This window comes from Eleutherodactylus coqui, chromosome 13 (genome assembly GCF_035609145.1).
Source record: "Eleutherodactylus coqui strain aEleCoq1 chromosome 13, aEleCoq1.hap1, whole genome shotgun sequence".
Taxonomy (NCBI): Eukaryota; Metazoa; Chordata; class Amphibia; order Anura; family Eleutherodactylidae; genus Eleutherodactylus; species Eleutherodactylus coqui.
In genome coordinates this window covers 68,762,060-68,775,088 of record NC_089849.1, presented here as the reverse complement: position 1 = coordinate 68,775,088, position 13,029 = coordinate 68,762,060, and the positions used below count along the sequence as shown (strand labels likewise).

The 13,029-nt window shown below is 44.2% G+C and overlaps 2 protein-coding genes across 4 annotated transcripts in view; one reads left to right on the top strand and one right to left on the bottom strand.

Annotated features, from left to right (window-relative positions):
- Nucleotides 1–12,272, bottom strand: part of RECQL5 (RecQ like helicase 5) — an 84,268-nt gene extending 71,996 nt beyond the window's left edge. For both annotated transcript variants that reach the window (XM_066587818.1, XM_066587819.1), the window contains exons 1-3: nucleotides 12,184–12,272; nucleotides 4,093–4,249; nucleotides 467–588 (exon numbers count right to left, since the gene is read on the bottom strand). In XM_066587818.1, coding sequence (XP_066443915.1) covers nucleotides 467–588; nucleotides 4,093–4,225 — 255 coding nt within the window. In that variant the 5' untranslated portion in view covers nucleotides 4,226–4,249; nucleotides 12,184–12,272. The remainder of the gene's footprint in view (nucleotides 1–466; nucleotides 589–4,092; nucleotides 4,250–12,183) is intronic.
- Nucleotides 12,273–12,278: 6 nt separating this feature from the next.
- The window catches only part of SAP30BP (SAP30 binding protein), a 47,673-nt gene continuing 46,922 nt past the window's right edge, over nucleotides 12,279–13,029 (top strand). For both annotated transcript variants that reach the window (XM_066587822.1, XM_066587820.1), the window contains exon 1: nucleotides 12,279–12,430. In XM_066587822.1, coding sequence (XP_066443919.1) covers nucleotides 12,340–12,430 — 91 coding nt within the window. In that variant the 5' untranslated portion in view covers nucleotides 12,279–12,339. The remainder of the gene's footprint in view (nucleotides 12,431–13,029) is intronic.

The following is a 13,029-nucleotide window of genomic DNA, read 5'->3' as shown; positions in this document are numbered from 1 at the left end:
TGATTTGCAAAAAAAACCCAAACAAATCCCCACGATCAAAACGCCACTCAGAGAAACATATTAAAAAAGTTATAAAATTATAAAGTTTCCACTTTTTTGAACTTTAGGAATGGAAGTGGAGAGAAATTAGGTTTCAGAAAACCCCATTAAATAATTCATGACGTCCGTGGGCTCACACAGTTGTAGAACAAGAAAATGCATATTTTAACGATCAGATCTCTGATGAGCAAATTATACAATCTAATCGTTTACCCTCAGTTTACATGATTTTTTTCACAAAGCAGTAATTTTGCTTAATCTTGGTTTTGCTGCGTGACTTGTGTAACATTAGATGACATAATAGTATAGACACAATGGACATAATAGTGTAGAAAGCTTTATGGGCACAAATTGGGGGTCTAACGTACAACTTCACATAACCAATTTATTAATATTAACGATGTATGTAACCTTTAGAATACATTACCTGAATCAGAGCTAGCAAGGGGGAGATGACAAAAGTGATTCCAGTGGCAAGGACAGCTGGGAGCTGATAGCAAAGAGACTTACCAGCCCCAGTTGGCATACAGACGAACACATCTTTGTCACCTGAGAAACAAGGAAAACAAATGATTAATGGTATTACCCACAATGCATTCAAGCACAATAAGGATTTGCTGTAAAGCCCCATTTACACACAAAGATGATCACTCAAAAAAAAGGATGATTGACAGTTTGAGCAATCATTTTGCATAAGCTGCTAATGGGCATTCATGCCCATTAGTAGCTTATTACCTTCATTTGCATGTAAATGAGCCTCCCCGCACTGTATGCAGATAACAGCAGGTGGTCTGTTTTCTGCATTCAGCTTCTTTGTTCTCCGGTGGGACTGCAGCTGAATACAATGTTATCAGCACTCCAGCGGAGAAACACAGCGTGCAGTCCCTGCTATCAGCTCTTCAGACGAACAATGGATTTTAAGCTGAACTAAAAATCATTGCTTGGCCGAAAAATAAATGTTGGTAGCATTTACACGAAACGATTCGCTCAAAAGACATCGTTTGAGCAAACGTTGAGCTATAATCGTTGCATATAAATAGGTTTTAAAAAGGGTTGTCTCAAGATATCAGCTTACCCCCATCCACTGTAGTCTTCAATAGGTGCTTTAAGCCCAACAACCACAACAATAGTACAAAGGACCTTTTGAAGCAATATGTTGTTCCTAGGTTGTAATCACATGTGGTGGATTTTGGTGCGGATCTGTACCAAAATCTGCAGAAAATTTTGCACTATGGATTTTGATGTAAATCCTCATTATGTAGTGAGGGTTTTGACAAAGCATTTGATACAAATTTTCCGCAGAGGAAAATCCGCACCAATTCCACTATGTGTGATCATACCTTTAAAGGGATTTTCCTGAACTAGGATACTGATGACCTATCATTAGGACCTTACAATGCATGCCAGACTAATCTAATTTCCTTCTATGACAGAATCACTGACTGGGTTGATCAGGAAAAAGTGGTAGATATAGCATATCTTGACTTTAGTAAAGCATTGGACAAAGTATCTTATACTATACTTATTGAAAAAATGAGCAAATATGGGACTGACAACACAACTGTTAGGTGGATTCACAACTGGCTGAGTGATCGTACTCAAAGAGTGGTCATAAATGGCTGCACATCCAAGTGGAAGAATGAATCAAGTGCGGTACCACAAGGCTCTGTCCTAGGCCCAGTGTGGTTCAACATTTTTATAAATGATCTGCAGGAGGGAATTGATGGGAAACTGATCAAATTTGCCAATAACACAAAGCTAGGAGGGATAGCTAACACTAGAGAAGAGAGAGAATTCGAAAAGATCTAGAAAAGCTTACACAGTGGGCAGCGACTAAAAGAATGGTATTTAACAAGGAGAAATGCAAAGTCCTACATCTGGGCAAGAAAAATGAAAAAAGCACATACAGAATTGGGAATTGGGCTAAGCAGCACATGTGAAAAATACTTGGGTATAGTAATAGATGATAGACTGAACATGAGTCAACAATGTGATGCAGCAGCCAAAAAGGCAAACACACTTCTTTGATGTATTAGGAGAAGCATAGAGTCTAGATCAGTGTTCCCCAATTCCAGTCCTCAGGGACCCCAACAGGTCATGTTTTCAGGATTTCCTCAGTGTTGCACGGGTAATGTAATTATTGTCGGTGCCTCAGACATTGCCACAGGTGTTCTTACCATAGGATATCCTGAAAACATGACCTGCTGTTGGTCCCTGAGGACTGGAGTTGGGGACCCCTGGTCTAGATCACGTGAGGCAATTATCCCCCTCTACTCTTCCTTAGTCAGACCTCATCTAAAATACTGTGTCCAGTTCTGGGCACACGAATTTTAAAAACAATTGACATGTAGCAAGTGCAGAGAAGAGTTACCAGGATGGTGAGCGGTCTGCAAATCATGTCCTATGAGGAACAGTTAAAGGATATGGGAATGTTTAGCTTGCAAAAAAGAAGGCTGAGAGGAGACTAAAGCTACCTGTCCACGGGCGATGATGCGCAGGCTATGGAAAGCGCAGCGCCGGTGCCCACGAGCAGAGAATCATAGCGATGCTCTGCTCGCTAGCGATATTCCGCCTTAGCCGTGGACAGGTGGCCTTAATAGCTGTCTACAAATATCTGAAAAGCTGTAACAGTGCAGAGGGATCATCCCTATTCTCATTTGCACAACGAAAGACTAGAAGCAATGGGATGAAATTGAAAGGGAGGAGACACAGATTATATATTAGAAAAAACTTTGACAGTGAGGTGATCAATGAGTGGAACAGGTTACCACAGGAGGTGGTGAGTTCTCCTTCAATGGAAGTGTTCAAACAAAGGCTGAACAGACATCTGTCCGGCATGATTTAGTGAATCCTGCACTAAGCAGGGGGGTTGGACCCGATGACCCGGGATGTTCCTTCCAACTTTACCATTCTATGATTCTATCGTTAGGACAGGTCATCAATATCTGATCGGTGGAGATCCGCTTTTGGGATCCCAGTTGATCAGCAGTTTGAGGAGACCGCTCCACTCTGGCAAATGCTGTGGCCTCCTCCCAGACCAGAGACATCACAATCATTGGTCACATGGCCTAACAGCAGCAAGTGAATGGGACTGAGCTGGTACACCAGGCACTGCCACTATGAAATGTATGGCACTGCATCTAATATGCAACAAAAAGGCCGTCATACTCATCCGAGCACTGCGGCCTCTCCATACAGTTGATCATTGAGGGCCTTGAGTGGCCAACCGACACCATAGTGCTCCAAGGATGTGCATGGTGAGTGAAGCTCAGTCTGGTCTGATCCGACAGAAGAGCTTCTATAAACTGCTGAAAAAGTTACTGCAGGCTATGATGAAGATGTAAGGCATCCCAGCTTACCGTGTATGGTGCCACGTAGCCACACATCAGTCCACTACAGTTGGCACATGACCGTTAGAACTGGGTAATGGAGCAATAGAAGAAGATGGCCTAGGTTCTTTCACATCATGTGGACTGCTAGTGCATGTCCAACGCTTAACTATGGAAGAGATGCTAGTAGGATGGACTATGAGAAGAAGACACCAGTAGAGGCAGGGTGATGCTCTGGGCAACATCCTTCTGTGGAACCATGTGTCCTGACATTTAGGTGGTCGTGCTTTGACAGGTACCACCTACCTAAACATTGTACAGACCGAGTGCACCCCTTCGTGGGGATAGCATTCCCTAATGACAGTGGTCTCTTTTATGGGATAATGCCCCCTGCCAGACTGCAAAAAATAGTTTAGCAATGGATGAGGAACATGAAAAAGAGTTCAAGGTGTTGACTTGTCCTCCAAATTCTCCAGATCTTAATCGGATTGAGAATCTGTGGGAAGTCTGATGCATGGAGGCCCCACTTTGTAACTGATAGGACATAAAGCATCTGCTGCTAATGTCTTGGTGCTAGATACCACCGGGCACCTGCAGAGGTCTTGTGGACTCCATGGTTTGATAGGTCAGACCTGGTTTTGCGGCCCGAAAGAAAACTACACAATATTAGACTTTACTATTATGGCAGACGGGTGTATACAGCAGAGAAACATGTCGGAGTCACCTTTAACCACAGTGCGGGTTGCATTCTCCTGCAAGTCTGACCGGAAAGTACGAAATCCAAAAACTTTGTGCAGGGTGGAGAGAATTCTGCATTTAGAGCTTGTTGATGAAGATGAAGAAGGCCGGGCGCTCATTTCTCTGGGAGGCACAGAAAAACCCTATAAGAAACAAATCAGCAATCAGTACTAATCACAATAGCCCTGCCAAATAACCCAACACGGAAAGACCGGCAACATCTTCAACTTTCCTTTTTTCAAGAGGATTTAAACTATTTTATTTTTCTGTCAATATAGCTGTTTTTGTGGGACAATCCGCATTTTTAATAGCACAATTTAATGTTTTCATATAATGTATAAAAAACGTAAAAACATTTAAGTGGGGTGAACTACAAAAAAAAAAACCCACAACGGCGTCATTGTTTTAGGGTTTTGTTTTTATGGTGTTTATGATGCAGCAAAACTGACATGTTGACTTTATTCTCTGGGTCTATACAAATGTGGCAATATGACATTTTTAGCTGTTTTTGAGCAGTTTTTTAATGTATTATTTTAAAACAATATTGCTTTCTGTTGTCAGATTCCAAGATCTATATATATATATTTTTTTTTAAGATTTCTGTAGACGGGGCTTATGGAATGACTTGTAGTTCTTATTGGTACCATTTTGGGGTACATGCAGCTTTTTGATCACTTTTTATTCAACTGTATTTAGGAGATGCGGTACCCCCAAAAAATTCTGGCATTATGTTTTTTTTCCTACAGCATTTACCATGTAGGATAAGTAAGTATATATTTTAATACTTTGGACTGTTACTGTTGCTTTTATTTATTTCATATGAGAAACAGAAAAGGTTTTCTTTCAAACTTTTAATATTTTTTATGAATTTTAACTTATTTTTACAGGTTTTTTTTGTCTCCATAGGAGACTTGATTTTGCAATAGTTTGATCGCTTCAACAATATACTTCAGCATTGCAGTATACTGCACTTTCAATGATAGCCTACTAAGCCTTGCCATTGGCAGAGCTTAATAAACTGCAATACATGGCGGCCCTGGGAGGCTCTTTGGCTGCCATGTAAATAATATATATATTACACACACACCTAGCTTAGCCTGATGTGATAACGTTTGCTATCACACCAACTCTGCCCTTATGTATGTGTATCATGTAACTACATTCAATGCCTCACACTCACTCATCATCACCATAGCATCTACAGTGTGAGCCACAGAAAAGTAGCCCGACACCACACCAACGTGGAGGTCTTTTTTGCGTGTCGACCCACTAGCCTACTTTTCCAGACGCTGGCAGAATTTTTGAAAAGCCTCCGCAGACTTTTATTTTGTTTTTAGCACATCTAATAAAATATTTCCTGGTAAACAAGAATCCAATGAAGTTTGTTAACAGGGTGGGAAAATTAGTCGGGCACCGCACTCTTATTAAAGCCGTCTAAAAGAAAATTTGTTTTTGTTGCCTACAGCAACCAATTACAGCGGAGCTTTCCTTTTTTATGCTGCTAAAGTAAAATAAAAGCTATGTGTCTACAAAAGTAGGCTAGTGGGTCAACACTAGAGATGAGCGAGCATACTCGCTAAGGGCAATTACTCGAGGGAGCATTGTCCTTAGCGAGTACCTGCCCACTCGGAAGAAAAGATTCGGGTGCCGGCGGGGAGTGGCGGGGGAGAGCGGGGGGTAACGGAGGGGAGATAAATGTAATGAAAAAGAAGAACACAATGACTTGGAAATCTCGTATACATATTTTATTCACAGTAGAACACATCAGGGGGCGGGAGGGGGGCAATTTTTCATTTCATAAATAAAAAAAAAAGTCATTTAGAATTAGTGTCGGTCGCCATCATGGGACGGGCTGTCTGTAAGTCCTTACACATTCGTCTTATTTAGTGTCTCATCACAAACAGTTACCAAAATGAAGTCAAATGTTTCTATTTCTTAACAATGCAGGAGTTTTTCACGAATGACAGCCACCAGCGTGAACGCTGAATGCTGAGGTTAACCCTGTAAATGCCACCGTCAGTTCTGACAGCAGCATTTAAATCCACTGATCAGTTTTGAAGGGTCACGATGAAATCGCGGGGTGCCATATGTTTGCCAAGGCAGTGTGGGGCCTTCTGAAGGCCCTCAGTGCTGCCACGGCTGATTGCATATCAAGCCATGCCTGTGGTGTGGCTTGATAGACTGTAGTGTAATGTAATACTATGGTATTATATTACACTGCAGGTGTGATCAAATGATTGCAAGTTCATGTCCCCTATGGGGACTAAAAAAAAATAGTAAAAATTAGTTTAAAAAAAAAAAAATTATATATATATTATTAGAAAACAAAATAAAAAGGTAGAAAAGTTTTAAAAAGTCCTCCCTTTCCCTATATTTATAATAAAAACATCAAAATAAAAAAACACATTTGTTATTGCTGCATCCAAAAAAATCCGATCTTTCAAAGTAACGCATTATTTATCACGCACGGTGAACGTCATCCAGAAAAAAAAAACACAACGCTAGAACTGTGATTTTTGGGGGTCATCCCATCTCCAAGAAAAAAAAATTAATAAGAAGTGATCAAAAAGTCATCTGTAATCCAATATGGTACCAACAGAAACTACAGGACGTCACGCAAACAAAACGAGCCCATACACAATTATGTCAGCGGAAAAATAAAGTTAACCCTTTCCAATCCAATTTGTATCCTGGTTTTCCTAGGGGCCTACTCTTTTTTTTTGCTGTTATACAATGGCGCTATCTGCTGGCTAAAGCCTGTACTGCATGAGGTGACACGTTGGATAGGCTCCGACAGAAGAGAGGCTGGCAATATACAGTAAGAGAACCCCGACGGACGTCTTCCAACATCGGAGCTGTACAGCCTTAAAGGAGATGTCCCGAGGCAGCAAGTGGGGTTATACACTTCTGTATGGCCATAATAATGCACTTTGTAATATACATTGTGCATTAATTATGAGCCATACAGAAGTTATAAAAAGTTTTTTACTTACCTGCTCCGTTGCTAGCGTCCTGGTCTCCATGGTGCCGACTAATTTTTGGCCTCCGATGGCCAAATTAGCCGCGCTTGCGCAGTCCGGGTCTTCTGCTGTTCTCTATGGGGCTCCGTGTAGCTCCGTGTAGCTCCGCCCCGTCACGTGCCGATTCCAGCCAATCAGGAGGCTGGAATCGGCAGTGGACCGCACAGAAGAGCTGCGGTCCACGAAGATAGAGGATCCCGGCGGCCATCTTCAGCGGTAAGTATTGAAGTCACCGGACCGCCGGGATTCAGGTAAGCGCTGTGCGGGTGGTTTTTTTAACCCCTGCATCGGGGTTGTCTCGCGCCGAACGGGGGGGGGGTTTAAAAAAAAAAAACCCGTTTCGGCGCGGGACATCTCCTTTAACATGTCATTTTTGAAGCAATATAAATGCCATAAAAACACCCCCCCCCCCACCCCCACCAAGATGGCGGACGTGAAAAGAACACGGGTGTGAGTGGCCTAATACAAATAAATGGACCTCTAACACGTGGGCCACATACGCTCAAGTGAGTGAGCCCTAATAGGCAGCTCGCTCACAGCGATTTCAGTGGAAGCACAGCCGTCTGTCAGACTTCCTGTTCCGACCCCAATGGCGACGTCCGGCGCCGCTGCACTGACAGTGAGCCGGGGGATCATCTACTGAGCAAAGAAAACCCATAATGCCAGAATTACAGGGTTTTTGGTAACTCCGGAGCCAAATAATATAGCATAAAGTGGCCAAAAAGTAAAAAATATGAAAGTTGTGGGGCTCTGCATACGAGAACAAAAAGTAATTCAAAGTTTTTTCAAGTTTTCCAATGCATCATATAGTACATTAAACTATTAAAAACACAACTCATCCTACAAAAACAAGCTTCATACAGATATGTTGACGGAAAAATAACAAATTTCTGGCTCTTAAAAGCGAGGAGGAAAGATAACAAAAACCTGAAAAATGGCTGGTAAGGGGTTAAATTAGCTGGACTTACTGCCCCCATCTGTACAGGACAGCAGAGCAGGCTATGCTTCTGTATACAGATAAAGCGTGAGGTGGGACATCATGTACCGGTAGCTCAGCGGATGGCAGAAACTGTCTGAGCAGGAGGCAGCAGTGCTAGCAAAGCAAAATCTGACAGTAATGCTGCCCCCTGCTGGCTGTACATGTCCTATGTTTTTTATATAAGGCCGAATGCCCACGGGCATATTTGCACTGTGGAATCCGGAGCGGGCGTTCACCTCCAGATCCCGAAGCAAATACTGCCCATAGACATGCTATGGAATACGTTTTTCCATGCCCACGGAAATCGACTGCGATTTCACGCTCACGGGGGAAAATCGCGGCATGTCCTATTATAGTGCGAGCCTCGCACAGATGGCTTCCACTGTAGTCAATGGAAACCGACCATCCTCCAGCAAGTGGCAGCGGATCCGCGTCTTTGCTGACGCTACTCTCTGCACTGCGCATGTGCGGTGGCGTGCCAGCCAGCACCTCCGCAGAGCAAAAAGAAGACAAGATGACAGATACGTGGGGGTCACTGCCGGGGATAGGGTCTGATTCCACTGCAAGATTTCGCAGTCGGACCCGGCCGTGTGCATTCGGCCATGAAACGGCTAATTAGTTCCAGATGTGATCTTTTTCCAGTGTTTCATGCCTCTCCCTGCATATTCTGCGCACCTCCCATTGACTTCTATAGGGATCTTTGGTGTGCAAACGCACAGAAAGATAGAGCATGTTCTTTTTTGCGCAGCCATAAATGTGCACGCAAAATAGACGCATGTGAACGAATCCATTGAAATCAATGGGTTCTATGCACTGCATATTGCAAATACGTCTGTGTGAAGAAACCCTGAGGCTGGGTCCCACGTATCAGTTGTACGCAGGCAATGCTTGCACTCCGGAGTCGGATGCAACTGATGCCATTTGGGTGCTCTTTTAGCACTAGTCCGGCATCCATCCAAGCTACATGCAACCTTTTTTGCCCAATGCAGGAAGGCGTCCAGCATCAAAACTAATTCACAAGATGCCCTGACAGACAACTATCAGATCAGTTCTGACATTGGTTTCCCAACATTGGAGGGCTGGACATATGGGAACCCAGTATAACAAGTACACTATGCCAACAAAACTATTGGGACCCCCACCAATCCTGGGCTGTCAACCAAAGGGGGGTCTACAAATCAGATGGGAAGAACTAGGGCCATTGGTTATAGTTAAGTCCACCCTCAAAGCCAATGGGTACAGAGACAGACATTCTGGACAATGTGGCATCACCTACCATGTGGCAATACTTTGGCACAGTTCCGTGCCTCTACCAACATGACCGAGCACCATGTCATACTGTTGAGGCTTGGTCTGAGGAGCAGAATGTCTGCAAACTGCATTGGCCAGCCCAACGTCCGGATCTCAATCCCATCAAACATAGTGGGAATAAACTAGAACGCCGTATCTGTGCGTACCCATCACCCCCTAGATTACGCGAGGAATGGAGGGAAATCTCTCCACATATGTGCCGGAATTAGGTGGAAAGTGGCCTTAGGCTGCATTCAGATGAACGTATATCGGCTCAGTTTTCACGCCGAGCCGATATACGTTGTCCTCGTGTGCAGGGGGGGGGGGGAGGATGGAAGAGCCAGGAGCAGGAACTGAGCTCCCGCCCCCTCTCTGCCTCCTTTCTTTTGTCCAGTAATCTGCTCTCTGAAAACGTAAAAATAAAATCTTGGAAAACTCTTTAAAAAGGGGTCTTCCAATACTGAAGTATTGCAGTATATAGTATATATGATTGCAAGTTTAAGTCCCACTAAAATGTTTTAAACAGTAAAAAATATGGAGTTGAGAAAACAAACCTTTTTTGTCATTTTTCCCATTAAAAAAATCAAAACAATAAAAAAAAAAATATATATATTTGGTATCACGGTGCTTGTAAAAGTCTGAACTATTAAACTATTGTATTTATCCCATTTTCCCCACAAAAAAACAGACCTCAAACAGCCCAATCAATGAAAAAATTTTAAAAAGTTATGTTCCTCAAAAACATGACGATGGAAATCAATTGTTTCTTTACCTTTTAGGGCTCCAGTCCACGGCGAATTTTCACTGCATTCCCTGCAACGAACATCCAGCCGCGGGGAACGCAGTGAACGCTCTCCATAGCGTTGCTATGGAAAGCGCAGCCCCCCTGTCCACGAGCAGAGAATAGTAGCGATTCTCCACTCGCGGCCGGAAAATCGCAGCATGCTGCGAATTACCACAGAGATCCGTTGGCTGGTGGCGGCTTCCGCTGCGGAGATCCGCCGCAGGATATCACAACGCCCGTGGACAGGCAGCCTTAAAAGCAGCAGAACATAGAAATCAAATATGGTATCTGGTAATCGTACTGACCCATAGAATGAAGTTCACATTATTTTTAATGCACCTGTGAATGCTGTAAAAATTACCCCCCCCAAATAAAAAATTTCGTTTTTGTTATTTCACCCCGCTTAGATTTTTTTTAAAGTTTTTCAGTACATTAAAAGGCTTTATTAAAAAATACAACTCATTCTACAAGAAACAAGCCCTGAGACTGCCATGTCAAAGGACAAATAAAGTAGTTATGGTTCTTGGAAGGCAGAGATGAAGAAACAAAAAAATTAAAAAATCTTTGGTCTTGAGAGGGTTAAAATGGGTTTTCCAGGCAAATACTATTCATGACCTATCATGAGGTTAAATCATTAATATTTGATTGGCCGGGGTCCTCCACCCACAACTGTGGCCGGTCAGCTGATCGGAGGCTCGCTGTCAGCAGCACAACATGCAGGGGGAAGAAGCTGTTAGGCCTATCTCACACACGCGTTCAGGGAATCGCGGCATTTTTCTGCAATTTCGAAAGGCATTTTTGAACGCATGTCACAGCGCGTTTTGTTATGGGTGATGGGGTGCTTTAAAAAAAATAAATAGATAGCACCACGTTCAAGCATATGGGGGGGTGGGAGGGGAGGAGGAGGGGAGAGGATGGAAGAGCCAGGAGCAGGAACTGAGCTCCCAGCCTCCTCTACGCCCCTCTGCACTATTTGTAATGGGAAGAGGCGGGACAGGGGGCGGGACTAAGTTCCGAGAATTAGGATAACTATGGAAAGCGCAGCCTACTGCACACGAGCGGAAATCATAGCGATTTTCCGCTCACGTGATTAAAATTGCGGCATGCCGCGATTCTACACGGCGAGCCTATCATTAATATCGTTACCGATATTCCGTCGCAGCCGTGGACAGGGACCTTAATCCAGCTGCAATTTTTTGGAAGAAAACAAGCATTTAAGACTGAATTCACACGGGCGTATTTATGCATGCCGTACGCAGAGATCAGAAGCCATTCGTTCACATGTGCGCATTTTCTTCTGCGCATTTCGGATACTCAAAAAAAATGTAGTGTTCCCCATTTTCCTGCACATTTGCACACCGAAAGTCACCATAATAGTCAATGGGGATGCGCAAAATCTGCTAGATGACGTATGTAATGCTGCGAAATAGCGCAGGAAAACACATCTGGAACTCAGTCATTTCAGTCAGTGTGTATTTTTTGTCGCACGGAAAAAGCACAGTAAAATACGCCACTGCACGTGCAAAAAAGCCTTGTTCGCTCCGCAAAAACGCTGCGCTCATGCAAATACACATACGCCTGCGTGCAACCGGCTTCAAAGAGAAAATGCGGACGAAAATGTAAACATACAACTCGCAATTTAAAGCGTTTTTTTTTACTATCGCACTAAATGCAATAAAGGGATATCCCAATCACAAACCGCACAACAGCCATAAAGGATCAATAAAACGTCTCACAAACTTTCCGAAAGCCTGAAAGGGACGGCGGCGACTGTCATAGAGGGCGGGATGGTGACCCCTGCCAGCTGTCACCCCACTGACTATGGAGGGTGGGTGCCTCCAGCATGCCATGAAGGCAGACCCCTGCACACAGCAACCAATCAGATGCCAACTTTCATTTTACCAAAGCAAGGGCAACTACAGCAGGTTTTGCCCCAGGCCTGTGGGCTACATAACGGCATGTACCCCGGTCTACACAGACACCAACCCCCATACAAACACTAACGTTCAGCCGAGTCTCATCTCCCCGCAAACTTCCTCTGAACTTCCGCCGGTCCCGGCGCACACTGATGACGTCAGCAGACCTGAGCTCGGTTACCCTGGCAACCACGGCTCACCTTCCTTCCGGGCGCTGAACGACGTCACCGCGACGGCAGTAGTGATGGCGGCCAGTAGGAAGAATGTGCTGTCCTCACTGGCCGTGTATGCCGGGGACTCGGAGCCGGAGCCGGACAGCGAGGGGGAAGTTGACGGTGAGAAGCTGGGCGGGGAGTAATGGCGGGGTGCTGTGTGTAATAGGTGGGGGGCAGCCATGTATGTGGGGGTAGGGAGCTGTGAGTACACCTGGAGGGGGCACTTACTGTACACACTGGTGGTGGCACCTCCATCAGTATGGCGCCAGCTCGCACCCTGGTGTTACCGCCATACAACATAGAGTTCACGCCGGAATCTGGTAACGGTTGTGAATTATTGTTTCCCGTGAAGCGGCTGCGCGGCGGATTCTGTACACGGATTTATTTACATTCTGCGTCATGGAAAAGACAAATGTCGTGTTTACCTATTTTTTTGAGGAATCCGTGCGCAGATCAACCGCAGCGCCAATATGAAGCTGATCCGTGGATGGCTGGAAGATTCTGATCCAAATACGTGGCGTATTTTCGGCAGGATGTACCTGGAAGTCTCATCCGGGTGGTTTAACTCCATGCGGCCATTTCTTTTCCATCTTCCTCTTTTCCTCCCTACTTAAAAAAAACCCCAAAAACCTAACTTTTTATTTCTCCGTTAATGCCGATGTCTGCGGGCCGGAGTTGTATTTTTTCAGTGATATTTATTAATGTAATGAAAAAAAATT